A 16,853-nucleotide genomic window follows, 5' to 3' on the forward strand; every position below is an offset into this window, starting at 1 on the left:
TCTCTAATGAAAACCTTAACAATCTCTGTTACTGTAATCTCCTATTATCAGTGTAAAGCTGCTGTGAAACTCTCTATAGTTAAAGCGCTGTGTAAGTGCAGAGACGCGAGTGCGCGGGACTCAGGGTTACCGTGGATGAAGCGGAAGATGATCATGATTTTGTCCAGGATCCTCTCCAGCTCTTCTTCTGTGGCCTCCTTGTTTCCCGCACGCAGTTTAGAGTCCACATACTTCGCTGAAGAGAGACACGGTTACACCAGACCCAGAGAAATCAACTCTTTATTCATCAACGACTCATCAAACTGATCAAAAGTGACATTTATAAAGTTACAAAAGATTCTGTTTCAAAGAAATGCTGTTTTTTTTTACTTTCTGGTCATCAAAGAATCTTGAAAAATGTACACAAAAATCTGAAGCAGAACAACATTTCAACACTGATAATCAGAAATGTGAGAGAGTGTGTGTGTGTGTGTGTGTGTGTGTGTGTGACTGAGACATGAGTGTGAGAGAGACATGAGTGTGTGTGTGTGTGTGTGTGAGAGAGACATGAGTGTGTGTGTGGTGTGTGTGTGTGTGTGTGCGAGACGTCAGAGTGTCTGTGTGCGCAAGTGAGTGAGACGTGATAGAGTGTGTGTGTGTGTGCGTGTGAATGAGTGACGTGAGTGTGTGTGAGTGACGTGCGAGTGTGTGTGTGTGTGTGAGTGACGTGCGAGTGTGTGTGTGTGTGTGTGAGTGTGTGTGTGTGTGAGTGAAGATGTGAGAGTGTGTGTGTGTGCGAGTGAGAGTGTGTTTTTGTTTGAGTGAGTGAGATGTGTACGTGTGTGAGACGTGTGTGTCTGTGTGTGTGTGTGTGTGTGTGTGTGCGAGAGTGTGTGAAAGAGTGTGTGATAAAGCCTATATATACAGTGAGCTCCACAAATATTGGCACGTTGTGCACACATGGCAGTGCTTCTGTCTACACCACTGGGGTTTTTCAAAACAGCTTTATTGTGCTCATATTTACCAAGGGTGCCAATACTTGTGGAGCCACTGTACTGTTGAAATATGCGTTTGGTCAGCAGTTTCTGAGCTGTCGACACTCACCGATGAGCTCGGCGGGTTTGTTGGGTCTCTTGTTGATGAAGTTCTCGAAGGCTTCCTTCATGGCGTTAATGAAGGTGTCGTTCCTCTGGAAGCAGCGCTGGCTCACCAGGTCCATCTTATCCTTGAAGTCCAGCAGCTCCTGAACCATCTCTTTATCCTTCTCTGGAGAACTGACGATCTCCCCGCCGGAGCTCTGCGGGAGGACGGCACGCGGGAGTCAGAGTCAGAGGAAACGAGAGACTTTACGTTCTCTCTGGAAACGAGAAACTTTACGTTCGCTCTGGAAAACGTCACGTTCGCTCTGGAAAACGTCACGTTCGCTCTGGAAAACGTCACGTTCGCTCTGGAAAACGTCACGTTCGCTCTGGAAAACGTCACGTTCGCTCTGGAAAACGTCACGTTCGCTCTGGAAAACGTCACGTTCGCTCTGGAAAACGTCACGTTCGCTCTGGAAAACGTCACGTTCGCTCTGGAAAACGTCACGTTCGCTCTGGAAAACGTCACGTTCGCTCTGGAAAACGTCACGTTCGCTCTGGAAAACGTCACGTTCGCTCTGGAAAACGTCGCGTTCGTTCTGGAAAACGTCACGTTCGCTCTGGAAAACGTCACGTTCGCTCTGGAAAACGTCACGTTCGCTCTGGAAAACGTCACGTTCGCTTTGGAAAACGTCACGTTCGCTCTGGAAAACGTCACGTTCGCTCTGGAAAACGTCACGTTCGCTCTGGAAAACGTCACGTTCGCTCTGGAAAACGTCACGTTCGCTCTGGAAAACGTCACGTTCGCTCTGGAAAACGTCACGTTCGCTCTGGAAAACGTCACGTTCGTTCTGGAAAACGTCACGTTCGCTCTGGAAAACGTCACGTTCGCTCTGGAAAACGTCACGTTCGCTTTGGAAAACGTTACGTTCGCTCTGGAAAACGTCACGTTCGTTCTGGAAAACGTTACGTTCGCTCTGGAAAAGAGAGACTTTACGTTCGCTCTGGAAAACGTTACGTTCACTCTCAAAACTATGTTCACTCTGAAAAACGAGAAACTTTACGTTCGCTCTGGAAACGAAAAACGAGAAACTTTACGTTCGCTCTGGAAACGAGAGACTTTACGTTCGCTCTGGAAAAGAGAAACTTTACGTTCGCTCTGGAAAAGAGAAACTTTACGTTCGCTCTGGAAACGAGAGACTTTACGTTCGCTCTGGAAACGAGAGACTTTACGTTCGCTCTGGAAAAGAGAAACTTTACGTTCGCTCTGAAAAAAGTTACATTCACTCTGAAAACGAGAAACTTCACGTTCGCTCTGGAAACGAGAGACTTTACGTTCACTCAGAAAAATGAGAAACTTTACGTTCGCTCGCAAAACGAGAAACTTTATGTTCGCTCTGGAAACAAGAAACTTTACGTTCGCTAGCAAAACGAGAAACGTTACGTTCGCTCTGGAAACAAGAAACTTTACGTTCGCTAGCAAAACGAGAAACTTTACGTTCGCTCTGGAAACAAGAAACTTTACGTTCGCTCTGGAAACAAGAAACTTTACGTTCGCTCTGAAAAACGAGAAACTTTACGTTCGCTCGCAAAATGAGAAACTTTACGTTCGCTCTGGAAACAAGAAACTTTACGTTCGCTCTGGAAAACGTCACGTTCGCTCTGGAAAACGTTACGTTCGTTCTGGAAAACGTCACGTTCGCTCTGGAAAACGTCACGTTCGCTCTGGAAAACGTTACGTTCGTTCTGGAAAACGTCACGTTCGCTCTGGAAAACGTCACGTTCGCTTTGGAAAACGTTACGTTCGCTCTGGAAAACGTTACGTTCGCTCTGGAAAACGTCACGTTCGCTCTGGAAAACGTCACGTTCGCTCTGGAAAACGTCACGTTCGCTCTGGAAAACGTTACGTTCGCTCTGGAAAACGTCACGTTCGCTCTGGAAAACGTCACGTTCGCTCTGGAAAACGTCACGTTCGCTCTGGAAAACGTTACGTTCGCTCTGGAAAACGTCACGTTCGCTCTGGAAAACGTCACGTTCGCTCTGGAAAACGTTACGTTCGCTCTGGAAAAGAGAGACTTTACGTTCGCTCTGGAAAACGTTACGTTCACTCTCAAAACTATGTTCACTCTGAAAAACGAGAAACTTTACGTTCGCTCTGGAAACGAAAAACGAGAAACTTTACGTTCGCTCTGGAAACGACAGACTTTACGTTCGCTCTGGAAACGAGAGACTTTACGTTCGCTCTGGAAAAGAGAAACTTTACGTTCGCTCTGAAAAAAGTTACATTCACTCTGAAAACGAGAAACTTCACGTTCGCTCTGGAAACGAGAGACTTTACGTTCACTCAGAAAAATGAGAAACTTTACGTTCGCTCGCAAAACGAGAAACTTTATGTTCGCTCTGGAAACAAGAAACTTTACGTTCGCTAGCAAAACGAGAAACGTTACGTTCGCTCTGGAAACAAGAAACTTTACGTTCGCTAGCAAAACGAGAAACTTTACGTTCGCTCTGGAAACAAGAAACTTTACGTTCGCTCTGAAAAACGAGAAACTTTACGTTCGCTCGCAAAACGAGAAACTTTACGTTCGCTCTGGAAACAAGAAACTTTACGTTCGCTCTGGAAACAAGAAACTTTACGTTCGCTCTGAAAAACGAGAAACTTTACGTTCGCTCGCAAAACGAGAAACTTTACGTTAGCTCTGGAAACAAGAAACTTTACGTTCGCTCGCAAAACGAGAAACTTTACGTTCGCTCGCAAAACGAGAAACTTTACGTTCGCTCTGGAAACAAGAAACTTTACGTTCGCTCTGAAAAACGAGAAACTTTACGTTCGCTCGCAAAACGAGAAACTTTACGTTAGCTCTGGAAACAAGAAACTTTACGTTCGCTCTGGAAAACGAGAAACTTTACGTTCACTCTGAAAACGAGAAACTTTACGTTCGCTCTGGAAACAAGAAACTTTACGTTCGCTCTGAAAAACGAGAAACTTTACGTTCGCTCGCAAAACGAGAAACTTTACGTTCGCTCTGGAAACAAGAAACTTTACGTTCGCTCGCAAAACGAGAAACTTTACGTTCGCTCGCAAAACGAGAAACTTTACGTTCGCTCTGGAAACAAGAAACTTTACGTTCGCTCTGAAAAACGAAAAACTTTACGTTCGCTCGCAAAACGAGAAACTTTACGTTAGCTCTGGAAACAAGGAACTTTACGTTCGCTCGCAAAACGAGAAACTTTACGTTCGCTCTGGAAACAAGAAACTTTACGTTCGCTCTGAAAAACTAGAAACTTTACGTTCGCTCTGGAAACAAGAAACTTTACGTTCGCTCTGGAAACAAGAAACTTTACGTTCGCTATGGAAAACGAGAAACTTTACGTTCGCTCGCAAAACGAGAAACTTTACGTTCGCTCTGGAAACAAGGAACTTTACGTTCGCTCTGAAAAACGAGAAGCTTTACGTTCGCTCTGGAAACAAGAAACTTCACGTTCGCTCTGGAAACAAGAAACTTTACGTTCGCTATGGAAAACGAGAAACTTTACGTTCGATCATAAAATCAGAACTTTACGTACGTCTAAATGAGAAACTTCGTGTTCGCCCTCAAAACGAGGGAAATCAAATACGATTGATCTGTTTTACTTTTTTTTCTCTTGTGAGGAGCATGTTTTCTTTATGGTTTCAGTCACTATAAGAGCGTTTGTGTACTAGGGCTGTCAAAAAATATTTAAAAAAAATAATAATTTTATAAACAACCTGCACATTCGAATGCAATATATATGTAAAATATTTGGTGTGTCAAAGAGGCGCGCGAGACATGATGACGACGTAACTGACGGATGCAGTTTGTTTTTGTTAGCTTATCAAGTACAGCGCGGTGCGGCTGCGTTGTTAATGTAAAAAGTGGCGGGAAAAGGCTTTTCCTGCTGACGAAACCCTCTCAGTTGGAGGCACTTACAGTTTTATGCATGGTTGTAAAATCATTTTCCTTGCATGCATATTAAAGAAATTATATTTTATTTAAGAACAATTGTTTCAAAAGTTAATGCACTTTAAAAAGTGAATGTCATTTCATTTTTTAAAAAAATCATGCAATCGGTCAGAGCTGTGTGTGTGTGTGTGTGTGTGTGTGTGTGTGTGTGTGTGTGTGTGTGAGTGTGTGTTTATCAGCAGAAAGCACTCAGCACTCGCTCAGATCAGGAGCATCTGGTGTTTTTGATGATCAATATGTAGATGTAGTGAGTAGAAGTGAGTGTTTCTCAGTTTGCGTGTTTTCTCAGGTTACTGATGTACTTATAGTTTTATGCACTGTTGTAACCTAATTTTCCTTGCATGTTCATTAAAGAAATAATATTTTATTCAAGAACAAAAGTTAATGCACTTTAAAAAGTGAATGTCATTTCAATAAAAGATGTGATGTTTGATGTGGTTTATATTGCGCTCGCTTGCGCCCTCTTGTGGACATAGGAGACAATACAGCACCTTTTTCCCTTTAACATTAAGTATTGCCTTTAGAAATCGAATAATTTGAATTTTGCTATTATTTAAGAAAGAAATTTGAATGTAGCTTTTCGGCCGTTTTGACAGCCGTGTGTGTGTGTGTACCTTGATGTATTCTCTCCAGGACTGCAACAGTGCCGTCAGGCCGCCCTTGACTTTATTGAAGAGCTCGTACAGCAGCGTCAGCTCACACTCGCGGCTCTCGTCCAGCAGCGTGCGCAGGCCTGAGGAGAACACACACATCAGCTGAGTGTGTGTGTGTCATGATAAGACTTCAGTGCTCACATCTCTAGCATAACTCAGACCTTTCTGCAGAATGGCGGTCATGTGTTCGCCCAGCAGCTGCTTCTCCACAGCGGCGATCAGAGGCTTCCTATCACACAGATGTTAGAGGAGCCTCAGTGACATCAGCGCTTTAAATGCAAGATTCATTTAGACCAATCAGAGTCTGTGTCTGCTTTACTGCCCACAGACCAATCACAAGTCAGTATGCAAATATGATGATGACATCGGTTACATGCTAGAAAACATTCTGTTCATTTTAAAAGTATTGATTTCAAATGTACAAGGCTTTTATGATTTAAAGGTAGGGTTGGTAATTTATTTATTGTCTCACTCACACGGTCTTACTAACTCATTCACACACTCACTCACATACTGAGACTCACTGTGTGCTCTGATCTAAATAACTGATGACCCGGTCGTTCTCTTCCTCCAGACGCCGCGCCACATGATGAAGATACTCGGGAACCTGTGAAGAACAAACACACATCAGAACGCACACATGAAGTGTGTGTGTGTGTGTGTGTGTGTGTAAGAATGAGGAGGATCATCAGTGCTCACGTCTCTGTCCTGCATGAGCCTCTGTCCCTCTGCGGCGTACAGACGGGTCGTCTCTGTTAAAAACCGCTGCTCGAACGAGTCCTTGTACACCTGACGACACACACACACACACACAAACACACACATCACTAGATCACATCAAGAACTACAGCTCACTCACACACATCATCTGAGTATTACGTGTATATAGTATTGAGTGAGTGTGTGTGTGACTCCCTCTGGTGTTCAGAGGGATATGTGGTCTGTGTGTGTGTGTGTGTGTGTGTGTGTGTATGTGTGTTTGTATGTGTGTGTGTGAGAGTGAGTGAGTGTGTGAGAGACGCCCTCTGGTGTTCAGAGGGGTGTGTGTGTGTGTGTGTGTGTGTGTGTGTGTGTGTGTGTGTGTGTGTGTGATCCCGACGGATCACAACCTTATCGTGGTGGGGCACTTTGCGTGTCTCCGTGACCCCTAGAGCTATTTTGGTGGGATTCTTGTACTCCTGGTAGGGCCACCCATGCCGAACAGGTCAAAGGGTAGAGGCCAGACAAAGAGTGATCCCAAACGCCTCAACGATGGAGCCGCCGGAAAATGGTGGGTGTGAGAGAACCACCAAAATGGCGGAAAAGTCTGAAGGCGGCAGTTCCACTGCCACGTGGGTAAACCCAGAGGGGTACAGTGGCTAGGGGAGTAAACCCTGATGACAAATCTGCCTTTTGGGGAAAGGCATAGGCGGAACCCAGCAGACCGGGCTACCGGTACCCCCCTGCAACTCCTTTCAGACGAAGGTCGTCATGGGTTCTCTCATGCCACCGGAGATCCTTCTGGAAGGAGCCAAGATGGTGGGAGTGTGGAATGCACACCTGCACCTCCACCTTAATCCTTACCTATGTGCAAGCTTCTTGCTTCCCTTGTTCCCCCATCCCCCTTCGGCTCCTTTCTCTCTGTGCAGAACACCAACTGGTCATCACCAACACCATATTCCAGATGAAGAACAAATCTAAAACCACCTGGCAGCATCCACGCTCAAAACATTGGCACCTCCTTGATTACGTAATCGTCCGTCAAAAAAATCGGAAAGATGTCATGTCCACCCGGGTCATGCGCGGAGCAGAGTGTTGGACTGACCACCGTATGGTCAGGTCCAAACTCCTCATGAGTATTAGACCCTGTGGTCAGAGGACAGCTCCAAAACAAAAAATCAACTGCTTAGCACTCAGCAGCCTCACCTCACGAGATCTCCTTCGACAGCTCCTCGCTGATAACCTCACAAAGATCCCGGAGGAATCAGCCGACTGGCCAACGCTGCGCCAAGCCATCCACAGGGCAGCGTCAGAGGCATTGGGCCAGTCGAGGAAACATCACCAGGACTGGTTGGACAGCAATTCGGCTGAGATACAGACACTCCTCAAAATAAAACATGATGCCCATAAAGCTCTCCTGTCCTGCCCTGGATCTCCTACCTTGAAAGCCACCTTTAATGCAGCGAGATCTGCAACCCAGCGTGCCCTCCGGACCATGGAGGACACTTGGTGGGTGAAGAAGGCAGAAGAGATACGGCGTATGGCAGACTGTAACGACTCACAGGGCTTCTATGATGCCATTAAAACTCTCTACGGCCCCAGGAAGAGAGCGATCGCCTCACTACGCTCAGCTCAGCTTCAGCTTTTGAAATGCCATTGCGACCCTAATTTTTAATGGGTCGCAAATGTATCACTGATTATTTTTGTACCTATGTTTTTAGGCAATATGCTATGCTTTACTATGAGCATTTATTAAAACAGAAATGTGTATTTTAAGAATACGTTTTATAACGTGCTCTGTAGTGGTGTAGTCTACGTGATACGCAGGTATACGCCGTATACCCACTAGAAAATGTCAGGATTTCCGTATGCCCACTAGGAAATGTCAAAGACCTCCGTATACCCACTTTAAAAAGCGTGAGGATTCGTAAACGTAACAACATCGTTTTGTGAAAGAACTGGTATATCACAGTATACTCACTACAAAAAACTAGACTACACCACTGGCTCTGAGCATTCAACACATCAAGTTGGCTTCAGCCCCGCAACCGTTACTTAGATTAAAACGTACCATTGTATCAGTGCTGCGCGAGCTCTCTCTCACAAACACGGACGCGCGCACACAGAGAGAGAGAAGATAATTATAAAATGAAAATTGGCTATAGTTTAAATTTTGTTCTTGCTTGTTTTTTTTCTGTCAAAATGTCAGAAAGCATTTTGTATTATCCATCCGTGTTTTTAAAATGCGTTAAATGACAGACGTTTTACTGCTAACACAGCCCTCATTATAGGCCTATGTCGGATTCATCTAACTTATACTTGATATTATTTTTATAATAAGTGATTCGTTATGCTATTATTGGACTTCTGTCTATTCATTGTCAACTGTTTTCTATAAATATGTTTGTATTGGCTTGGCTAACATTTATTCAGCTAATGCGTGTCCTGTTTAAAATGTGGAATGTTCAGACGCAAAGACAGCACGTCACAAATAGAAGCCGTTTTCCCTGGATATTGGAATAATAAATACATTTATTTTTTTTCTGCATTTTTTTGTTTTGACTCTTTTCTAGGGGTTTCTTAATTTTAGACAAGTTGACCAGCACACATTATATGCAATGCAATATAATGCATGCGTGTCCTATGTGTGACATATTTTGCACACAGGTAAAGGTGCCCAATATCAGTCATTTCTAAAGTAAAAAAAAGAAAAGAAAAGTTTTTAAAAATATCTCTTTATTTGATTATCAGTAAATTTGTTTTCTATACAGGGATATCGACATCGGTAAATATCGGTATCGGCCATAACAGCAATATTAATATCGGTTATCGGTATCGGCCACAATTTTCACATCGGTGCATCACTACTTACGAGTTCACGAGTCTGCCCATCTGTGCAAACCATAGCATGTTGAAATCCATTTTTCTCTTTATTGTGTACAGTATTTTCTATTGCAGTAAATCTATCCCAACCAATGTTAAAGAAAACAAAAACAAGGCGGCATGTGGTTTAAAACATGGCAAGTAAAATAAAAAGCACATCTGTATGCAATACAGTTTCATTATTGTTCATTATTATCCAGAGCGGCTTACTATAAATAATTTGTGCGACCAAATCATATTTTGCGCTAGTAACTGAAAAAGTTAGTAGCGCAAGTGCCACCAGTGGAAAAGTTTAGTGTAGTTCCCTGCCTATCACCAGTCACACACCTCAATAATCCCCCCCAGTTTCTGGAGACACGACAAGCCGTTGCGAGCCTTAAAAACAATAAAAGTGCTGGACCTGATGGCATTCCGGCAGAGGTCTTCAAACATGGAGGGTACCTTCTTACACGCCGTCTGCACCTCCTCATCTGTCACATCTGGCAATGTGAGACCCTCCCACAAGATTGGAAGGATGCCGATATTATGGTCATCTATAAACAAAAAGGGGACAGAACCGTGTGTGGCAACAGCCGTGGAATCTCCCTCCTCTCCATCGCAGGGAAATTTCTGGCAAAAATCATGCTCAATAGGCTAGCTAAATACATCTCAGAAGCTGCACTTCCGGAAACGCAATGTGGCTTCAGGAAGACTAGATCCACCACCGACATGATTTTTGTCTTAAGGCAGTTGCTAGAAAAAAGCAGAGAGCAGCGCACAGACCTCCACATAGCCTTCATTGACCTCAGTAATGCATTTGATACTATCAACCGTGAGATGCTCTGGAAACAACTTTCCAAACTTGGGGTACCACCCAAGTTCCTTACCATTTTACAGCAGCTGCACAATGGGATGCAAGCCACAGGAGAACTTCAGTCAGAGTTCTTTAATGTAAATGTTGGGGTGAAGCAGGGCTGTGTCTTGGCTCCAGTCCTTTTTAACCTCCTTCTCTCTGCCGTCACTCAACTTTTCCATTACGCTTTAGGACACAAGGATGGTGTTCTTCTTGAATACCGCCTTGATGGAAACCTCTTTAACATTCAGAGGTTGCAGGCCTACACAAAGACCAAATCCTGTGTCATAGCTGAACTACAATATGCTGATGACTGCGCAATTCTAGCACATAGTCCAGAGTCCATGCAGCACGGCCTCAACACGGTAACTAGTCTCTACCAATCCTTTGGTCTTCAGGTTAACATTAAAAAAACTGAAGTTATTTCCCAAATCTTCTCTCAAACCTCTCCCCCCCCTGCTTCCATATAAACGGCATTCCACCTAAAAATGTAGATCAGTTTACCTACCTCGGTTCAACTTTGTCCTCTTGCTGCTCCCTTGATATGGAAATATACAACCGTATCAAAAAAGCCACTTCATCATTCGGTCGCCTTCATAGTAGGGTTTTTGAAAACCGAAATTTGAGGGTCAGCACCAAGGTTGCCGTCCAAATGCTGTGTGTGTCTCCACCCTGCTTTATGGGCCGGAAACATGGACTCCATACAGCCGACACATCACTCTCTTGCAATCCTTCCACATCCGTAGTCTCCAGAAGATCCTCGGCCTCTCCTGGATGGGCCGAGCCCAACATGCGGAAATCTTACAGAGCACCAATTCTATCTGCATGGAAGCCGCTGTGGCTAAGAAACTTCTACGATGGATAGGGCATACTATCCGTATGCCGGACCACCGCCTGCCTCGCCAAGTCCTCTATGGCCAACTACAAGGCGCCAAACGAGCAGCTGGTGGACAAAAGAAGCGCTATAAGGACTACATCAAGGGACTTTTAAAGCATTTCAACATCAATCACATGCAGCTTGAAGCTCTGGCACAGGACAGATCAGACCACCTGTGCCCGAGTAGTTTCACAAATCCACGACAAAGACCAACAGCGGAAAGCCGAGAGACGCAGACAAAGACACCAGAGGGCGGCTGGGGCTCCTCTGTCCTTTGGTTTCCCTTGCTCCATCTGTGGACGAGTGTGCGGCTCAAGGATCGGCCTCAACGCCCACGAGAAGTGGTACGAACGGCAATGTCGTTGATCCCCTCCCTAATCCCGAAGCAAGCGTCATCATCGGAAACGATGGGCAGCTATGAGTGTGTGTGAGACGTCCTCTGGTGTTCAGAGGGATATGTGGTGTGTGGGTGAGTGTGTGTGTGTGTGTGTGAGACACCCTCTGGTGTTCAGAGGAGTATGTGTAAGTGTGTGTGACATCCTCTGGTGTTCAGAGGGATATGTGGTGTGTGTGTGAGTGTGTGTCCGTGAGTCGCCCTCTGGTGTTCAGAGGGGTGTGTGTGTGTGTGTGTGTGTGTGTGTGTGTGTGTGTGAGAGAGAGACATCTTCTGGTGTTCAGAGGGATAAGTGTGTGTGTGTGTGTGTGTGTGTGTGTGTGTGTGTGTGTGTGTGTGTGTGAGAGAGACATCTTCTGGTGTTCAGAGGGATGTGTGTGTGTGTGTGTGTGTGTGAGAGAGAGAGACATCTTCTGGTGTTCAGATTGAGCATTTACTACCAATCAGCCGCTGCACTGACAATCTAGACAGAAAATAATCTCAGCCTTTGCCAAATCGCGTGCGGTATCATTGCGATTAATCGTGCAGCGCTAACACACACATGAACTCATAATCTGAAGCCACGCCCACCGGGGGGGAAACAAGCCAGGATATAGACAAGGATATATTCACACATGCATTACATTCAAAAAATCAAGACCAATTTCAAAGTTGCGTGTGACTGCCACTAGGGGGCGAAATGCGACAGACGTATGCGAATGTGTGCAGCTTCCTGCTCTATTGCGCGCTGACATCATCATCTGAGCGTCCAATCACCTGCAGGTCTGAGAGCATGCCCAGTAGACTCCTCAGCAGACTGCGGTCCACCGTCTCCCCGCCGCGCTCGCGCTCGATCTGCTCCAGGATCCCCTCCACCGTCCGGCTCTGAACGCCACTGTCGCTCACGATGTGTGTGCGGAACAGCTCCAGCCCCGTGTCCCTGAACACACACACGTGTTACTATAGCAACACCAGCTCACGGTTATTACTGTTAAATAAAACTAGTAAAAATTATATATTACTGAAAAACGTAGGGTACTTGAAATAAAACAAGCTTTAACTGAACTTAATTTTTTTATAATAATATTTTTTTTTATAATTAAAATAACAGAAGCACACAACAAAATAACTAAAACTTCAAAATTAAAAGAAAACAAATTAAGAAATAATTAAATGCATTTAAAATATTATTTTTTTTTTATTTGGTTAACTCGATGTACTAAAACATTGAAATAAAAAGTTATAAAAAACTGAAATAAAAAATTTCTAATAAAAATGACAAACAACAAAATAAATAAAACTTAATTAAATTTAAAACAATATAAAAAAAGGCAAATATGAATAAAAACTATATTGCATTTAACTGGATGTATTAAAATAAATAAATAACATCAAAATTACTAACACTTTTAACTAAAATTAAAATGAAAACAGTAAGAATAGATATAAGCATCTGTGATTGGTTGACTCACCAGATGGAGGGAAGCAGAGAGTTCTGGAGGACATACGTGCGATCCAGGAAGAGGAAAATACTGCGGATCATGATCTGAAGGAGACGAGACAGAACATGTGTAAAGAGATGCACACACTCTCACACACTCTCACACACTCTCTCACACTCTCTCACACTCTCTCACACTCTCTCTCACTCTCTCTCACACTCTCACACACTCTCTCACACTCTCACACACTCTCTCACACTCTCTCTCACACTCTCTCACACTCTCTCACACTCTCTCACACTCTCTCACACACTCTCTCACACTCTCTCACACTCTCTCACACTCTCTCACACTCTCACACACTCTCACACACTCTCTCACACTCTCACACACTCTCTCACACTCTCTCTCACACTCTCTCACACTCTCTCACACTCTCTCACACTCTCTCACACACTCTCTCACACTCTCTCACACTCTCTCACACTCTCTCACACACACTCTCTCACACTCTCACACTCTCACACACTCTCTCACACTCTCTCACACTCTCTCACACTCTCTCACACACTCTCACACACTCTCACACTCTCTCACACACTCTCACACACTCTCACACACTCTCTCACACTCTCTCACACTCTCACACACACTCTCTCACACTCTCTCACACTCTCTCACACTCTCTCACACACACTCTCTCACACTCTCTCACACACACTCTCTCACACTCTCACACACTCTCTCACACTCTCTCACACTCTCTCACACACTCTCACACACTCTCACACACACTCTCTCACACTCTCTCACACTCTCTCACACTCTCACACACTCTCACACTCTCACACACTCTCTCACACTCTCACACACACTCTCACACACTCTCTCACACACTCTCTCACACTCTCTCACACTCTCACACACTCTCTCACACTCTCACACACTCTCTCTCACACTCTCTCACACACTCTCTCACACTCTCACACACTCTCTCACACTCTCTCACACACTCTCTCACACTCTCACACACTCTCACACTCTCTCACACACTCTCACACTCTCTCACACTCTCTCACTCTCTCACACACACTCTCACACTCTCTCACACTCTCTCACACACTCTCACACTCTCTCACACTCTCACACACCTACACACACTCTCTCACACTCTCACACTCTCTCACACACACTCTCTCACACTCTCTCACACTCTCTCACACTCTCACAGACTCTCACAGACTCACACTCTCACAGACTCACACTCTCACAGACTCACACTCTCACAGACTCACACTCTCACAGACTCACACTCTCACAGACTCACACTCTCACACTCTCACAGACTCACACTCTCACAGACTCACAGACTCACACTCTCACAGACTCACACTCTCACAGACTCACACTCTCACAGACTCACACTCTCACAGACTCACACTCTCACAGACTCACACTCTCACAGACTCACACTCTCACAGACTCACACTCTCACACACTCTCACACACACTCACTCTCACACACATACTCACTCACACACACTCACTCACCGTCTGTCTACAGTGGTCCTGCCAGCATCGGTTCATCCTCTTCAGGAAGGACAGGCTGTCCAGCGACTCTGTGCGACTCTGTTAAGGTCTACGACAGACATACACACACACACCAGCTGACGGAGCAAAGCAAGCGTTATCTGTGAAGCACAGCTGGCAAACACACACACTGATGAAGGATATTCTCTGAACTGATGGATCTGAGCTCGGACGTGGTCTTCACACACTTGACGAAGCTGCTTGTATAACATGGGCGACACTTTATACGAGCACAGATTCTCCACAGCCTGCGGAGACAAACACACACACACAAACACACAAGGAATCATGGGTAACTGGTCTGAACAGCAGATGAAAATCTCACATTCTAAAATAAAAGCACATCAGCAAGTCAAGAACTGCTCGATATAGTGACATTAACTGACAAAACACACTTTGGCTTGTTCAGTCTGTGTTTAGGCAAACAGTCAGTGTAAATGTATTATATTTCAATCAAATAATAATGTGTCCATTTTCATTCTTCTTTGAAATGATGACACTATCATACATAAAACATAAAAAGTCATTACATAAAACACAGCTGGACACCTGTTCACACTTTACTGTACAATTACTGATATAAAAGTTTAGAAACATTAAAAAGTATTAATATATCTGAAAGAGTCTCTTCTGCTCACCAAAGCTGGGGTTATTTGTGAGCAGAAGAGACACTTACAGAAACATTATGAAATATTAATGATTTCAAACATGAGAATATAGTAATATAGTAAAATCATATATAATATAGTAAAAATCAGCATTGGTGAGAATATGAAAGTGTCACTCGACAGCCGGTCACATGTTTATGAATTCTAACAACGCATGAACGTGAACAAACGTGAGCGACGCTCGGGACAGTTTCCGTCAGCGCAGCATCGTCACGCAAGAGTAAACCTTGCTCATTTAAATATTCAAGCGCAAGAAGACGTGAAAGGAGTTCATTCCGTTACTCTTTGCGCTTTGGGTTTAAGAAAAGAGCATTATAAATAAAGTGCATTATTATTATTTTTTTTATTAAATACTAAACTGAGATCTTTCGTGTCTTCTTGCACTTGAGCGGACAAATTAAACAAACATATATCATAGTCAGTTATGTGAACATAAACAGTGAGAAAGTAAACACGTGTGTATCAGTATCAGTGTATTAGATCAGTGCATTCGCTCTTAAAGTGACGGCAGCCTAATATTCCTGCTCTCTGTGTTTTTAATGTTAATCAAACAACAACAAAATCTCTCACTGCTCTTGACTGAATAACTTTAGTAACTTTAATAATGATTAATTAATAAGGATGTTTAATTTATACAGTGAAAACTATGCAGTGTTATTTTACATAAGCCTTTAAATCTGTGCACAGACAATTTGGATCGTTATTTCCTTATCACACACACACACACCTGGTAAAGCTCCTCCAGGTTATACTGGATGGAGGTGCTGTTCTGAATCGCTCCCACAGCATCTCTCAGCTTCAACCACGTGTCCTCAGTGTAGCTGTCAGTCAACTTCGGTCTGTCTGTGAACACACACACACACACACACACACACACACACACACACACACACACAGTTTCATATATAGTTTGATTTCAATAGTAACTGACATATGAACATACTTCACGCGACTGTCACTGACACACAGATTCATCACTAACAGCTCGTGAAGTAGTTCTAGTTCTGGTTGAGTGAAACTCACCTTTAAAGTTCTTTATTATAAGTTTCTTAGACGCTCCTGCTTTGGCTGGTTTGGTGAGTCCATTAAAGTTTGATTTCTGATTGTGCTGGATGTCTTCTGCCATCATTTGACCTCGGTTAATAATATTCACACATGAAATATAATAACCGCAGAGAGTGACTCGATCTCTGTTAGCTTTTAGCTATCAAAACACACAGCCAAACTAGAACCTGAGCCATGGAAGCGGCTCCAAACCCTCGTGGAGTGAGTTCGGCTTCTGCTGTGGATCGACACGACACACGCCTACACACACATGAGCAGATATTCATCAGATAATAATCATATTTACTCCATATTCACTGTGACTGATCCGCGCCGCGGCGAGCTGCATAACAAGATGGCAAACAAACAGCGAATCTGCCGCCGGAGAATCAGCAGACGGACAAACACACGCTTCGCCTCAGAGAAACTTCTACAGAATAAAACAGATATTTAAATAATGAAATGAAATAAAATTCGAAACAATGACTTTACGTCATAATTTGGTCTTTTAAGTCATAATTTCGACTTTTAATCTCATGATGTGGACCCTTGATGTTATAAGTATGACTCAGTATGTGATCATTTACATTTTTTATTTAATAATTATGACTTTTAAGTCACAATTTAGATTTTTTTTGTTGACCTTTTATTTTATAAGTATGACTTAGTATGTCATAATTTAAACATTTCATCTCATAAGTATGACTTTTAAGTAACAAATTTCGCCTTTTTACGTCATAATAACAAGTTC

The 16,853-nt window shown here is 43.8% G+C and overlaps 1 protein-coding gene across 1 annotated transcript in view; it reads right to left on the bottom strand.

Annotated features, from left to right (window-relative positions):
- Positions 1-16,492, bottom strand: part of cul4a (cullin 4A) — a 22,640-nt gene extending 6,148 nt beyond the window's left edge. The window contains exons 1-12 of the mRNA XM_077238102.1: positions 16,082-16,492; positions 15,786-15,901; positions 14,535-14,638; positions 14,352-14,421; positions 12,831-12,904; positions 12,136-12,298; positions 6,394-6,483; positions 6,219-6,301; positions 5,856-5,923; positions 5,656-5,774; positions 1,084-1,276; positions 131-235 (exon numbers count right to left, since the gene is read on the bottom strand). Coding sequence (XP_077094217.1) covers positions 131-235; positions 1,084-1,276; positions 5,656-5,774; positions 5,856-5,923; positions 6,219-6,301; positions 6,394-6,483; positions 12,136-12,298; positions 12,831-12,904; positions 14,352-14,421; positions 14,535-14,638; positions 15,786-15,901; positions 16,082-16,187 — 1,291 coding nt within the window. The 5' untranslated portion in view covers positions 16,188-16,492. The remainder of the gene's footprint in view (positions 1-130; positions 236-1,083; positions 1,277-5,655; positions 5,775-5,855; positions 5,924-6,218; positions 6,302-6,393; positions 6,484-12,135; positions 12,299-12,830; positions 12,905-14,351; positions 14,422-14,534; positions 14,639-15,785; positions 15,902-16,081) is intronic.
- Positions 16,493-16,853: the final 361 nt, after the last annotated feature.

This window comes from Siphateles boraxobius, unplaced genomic scaffold, assembly GCF_051911475.1.
Source record: "Siphateles boraxobius isolate OS27281-9 unplaced genomic scaffold, OSU_SipBor_1 215, whole genome shotgun sequence".
Taxonomy (NCBI): Eukaryota; Metazoa; Chordata; class Actinopteri; order Cypriniformes; family Leuciscidae; genus Siphateles; species Siphateles boraxobius.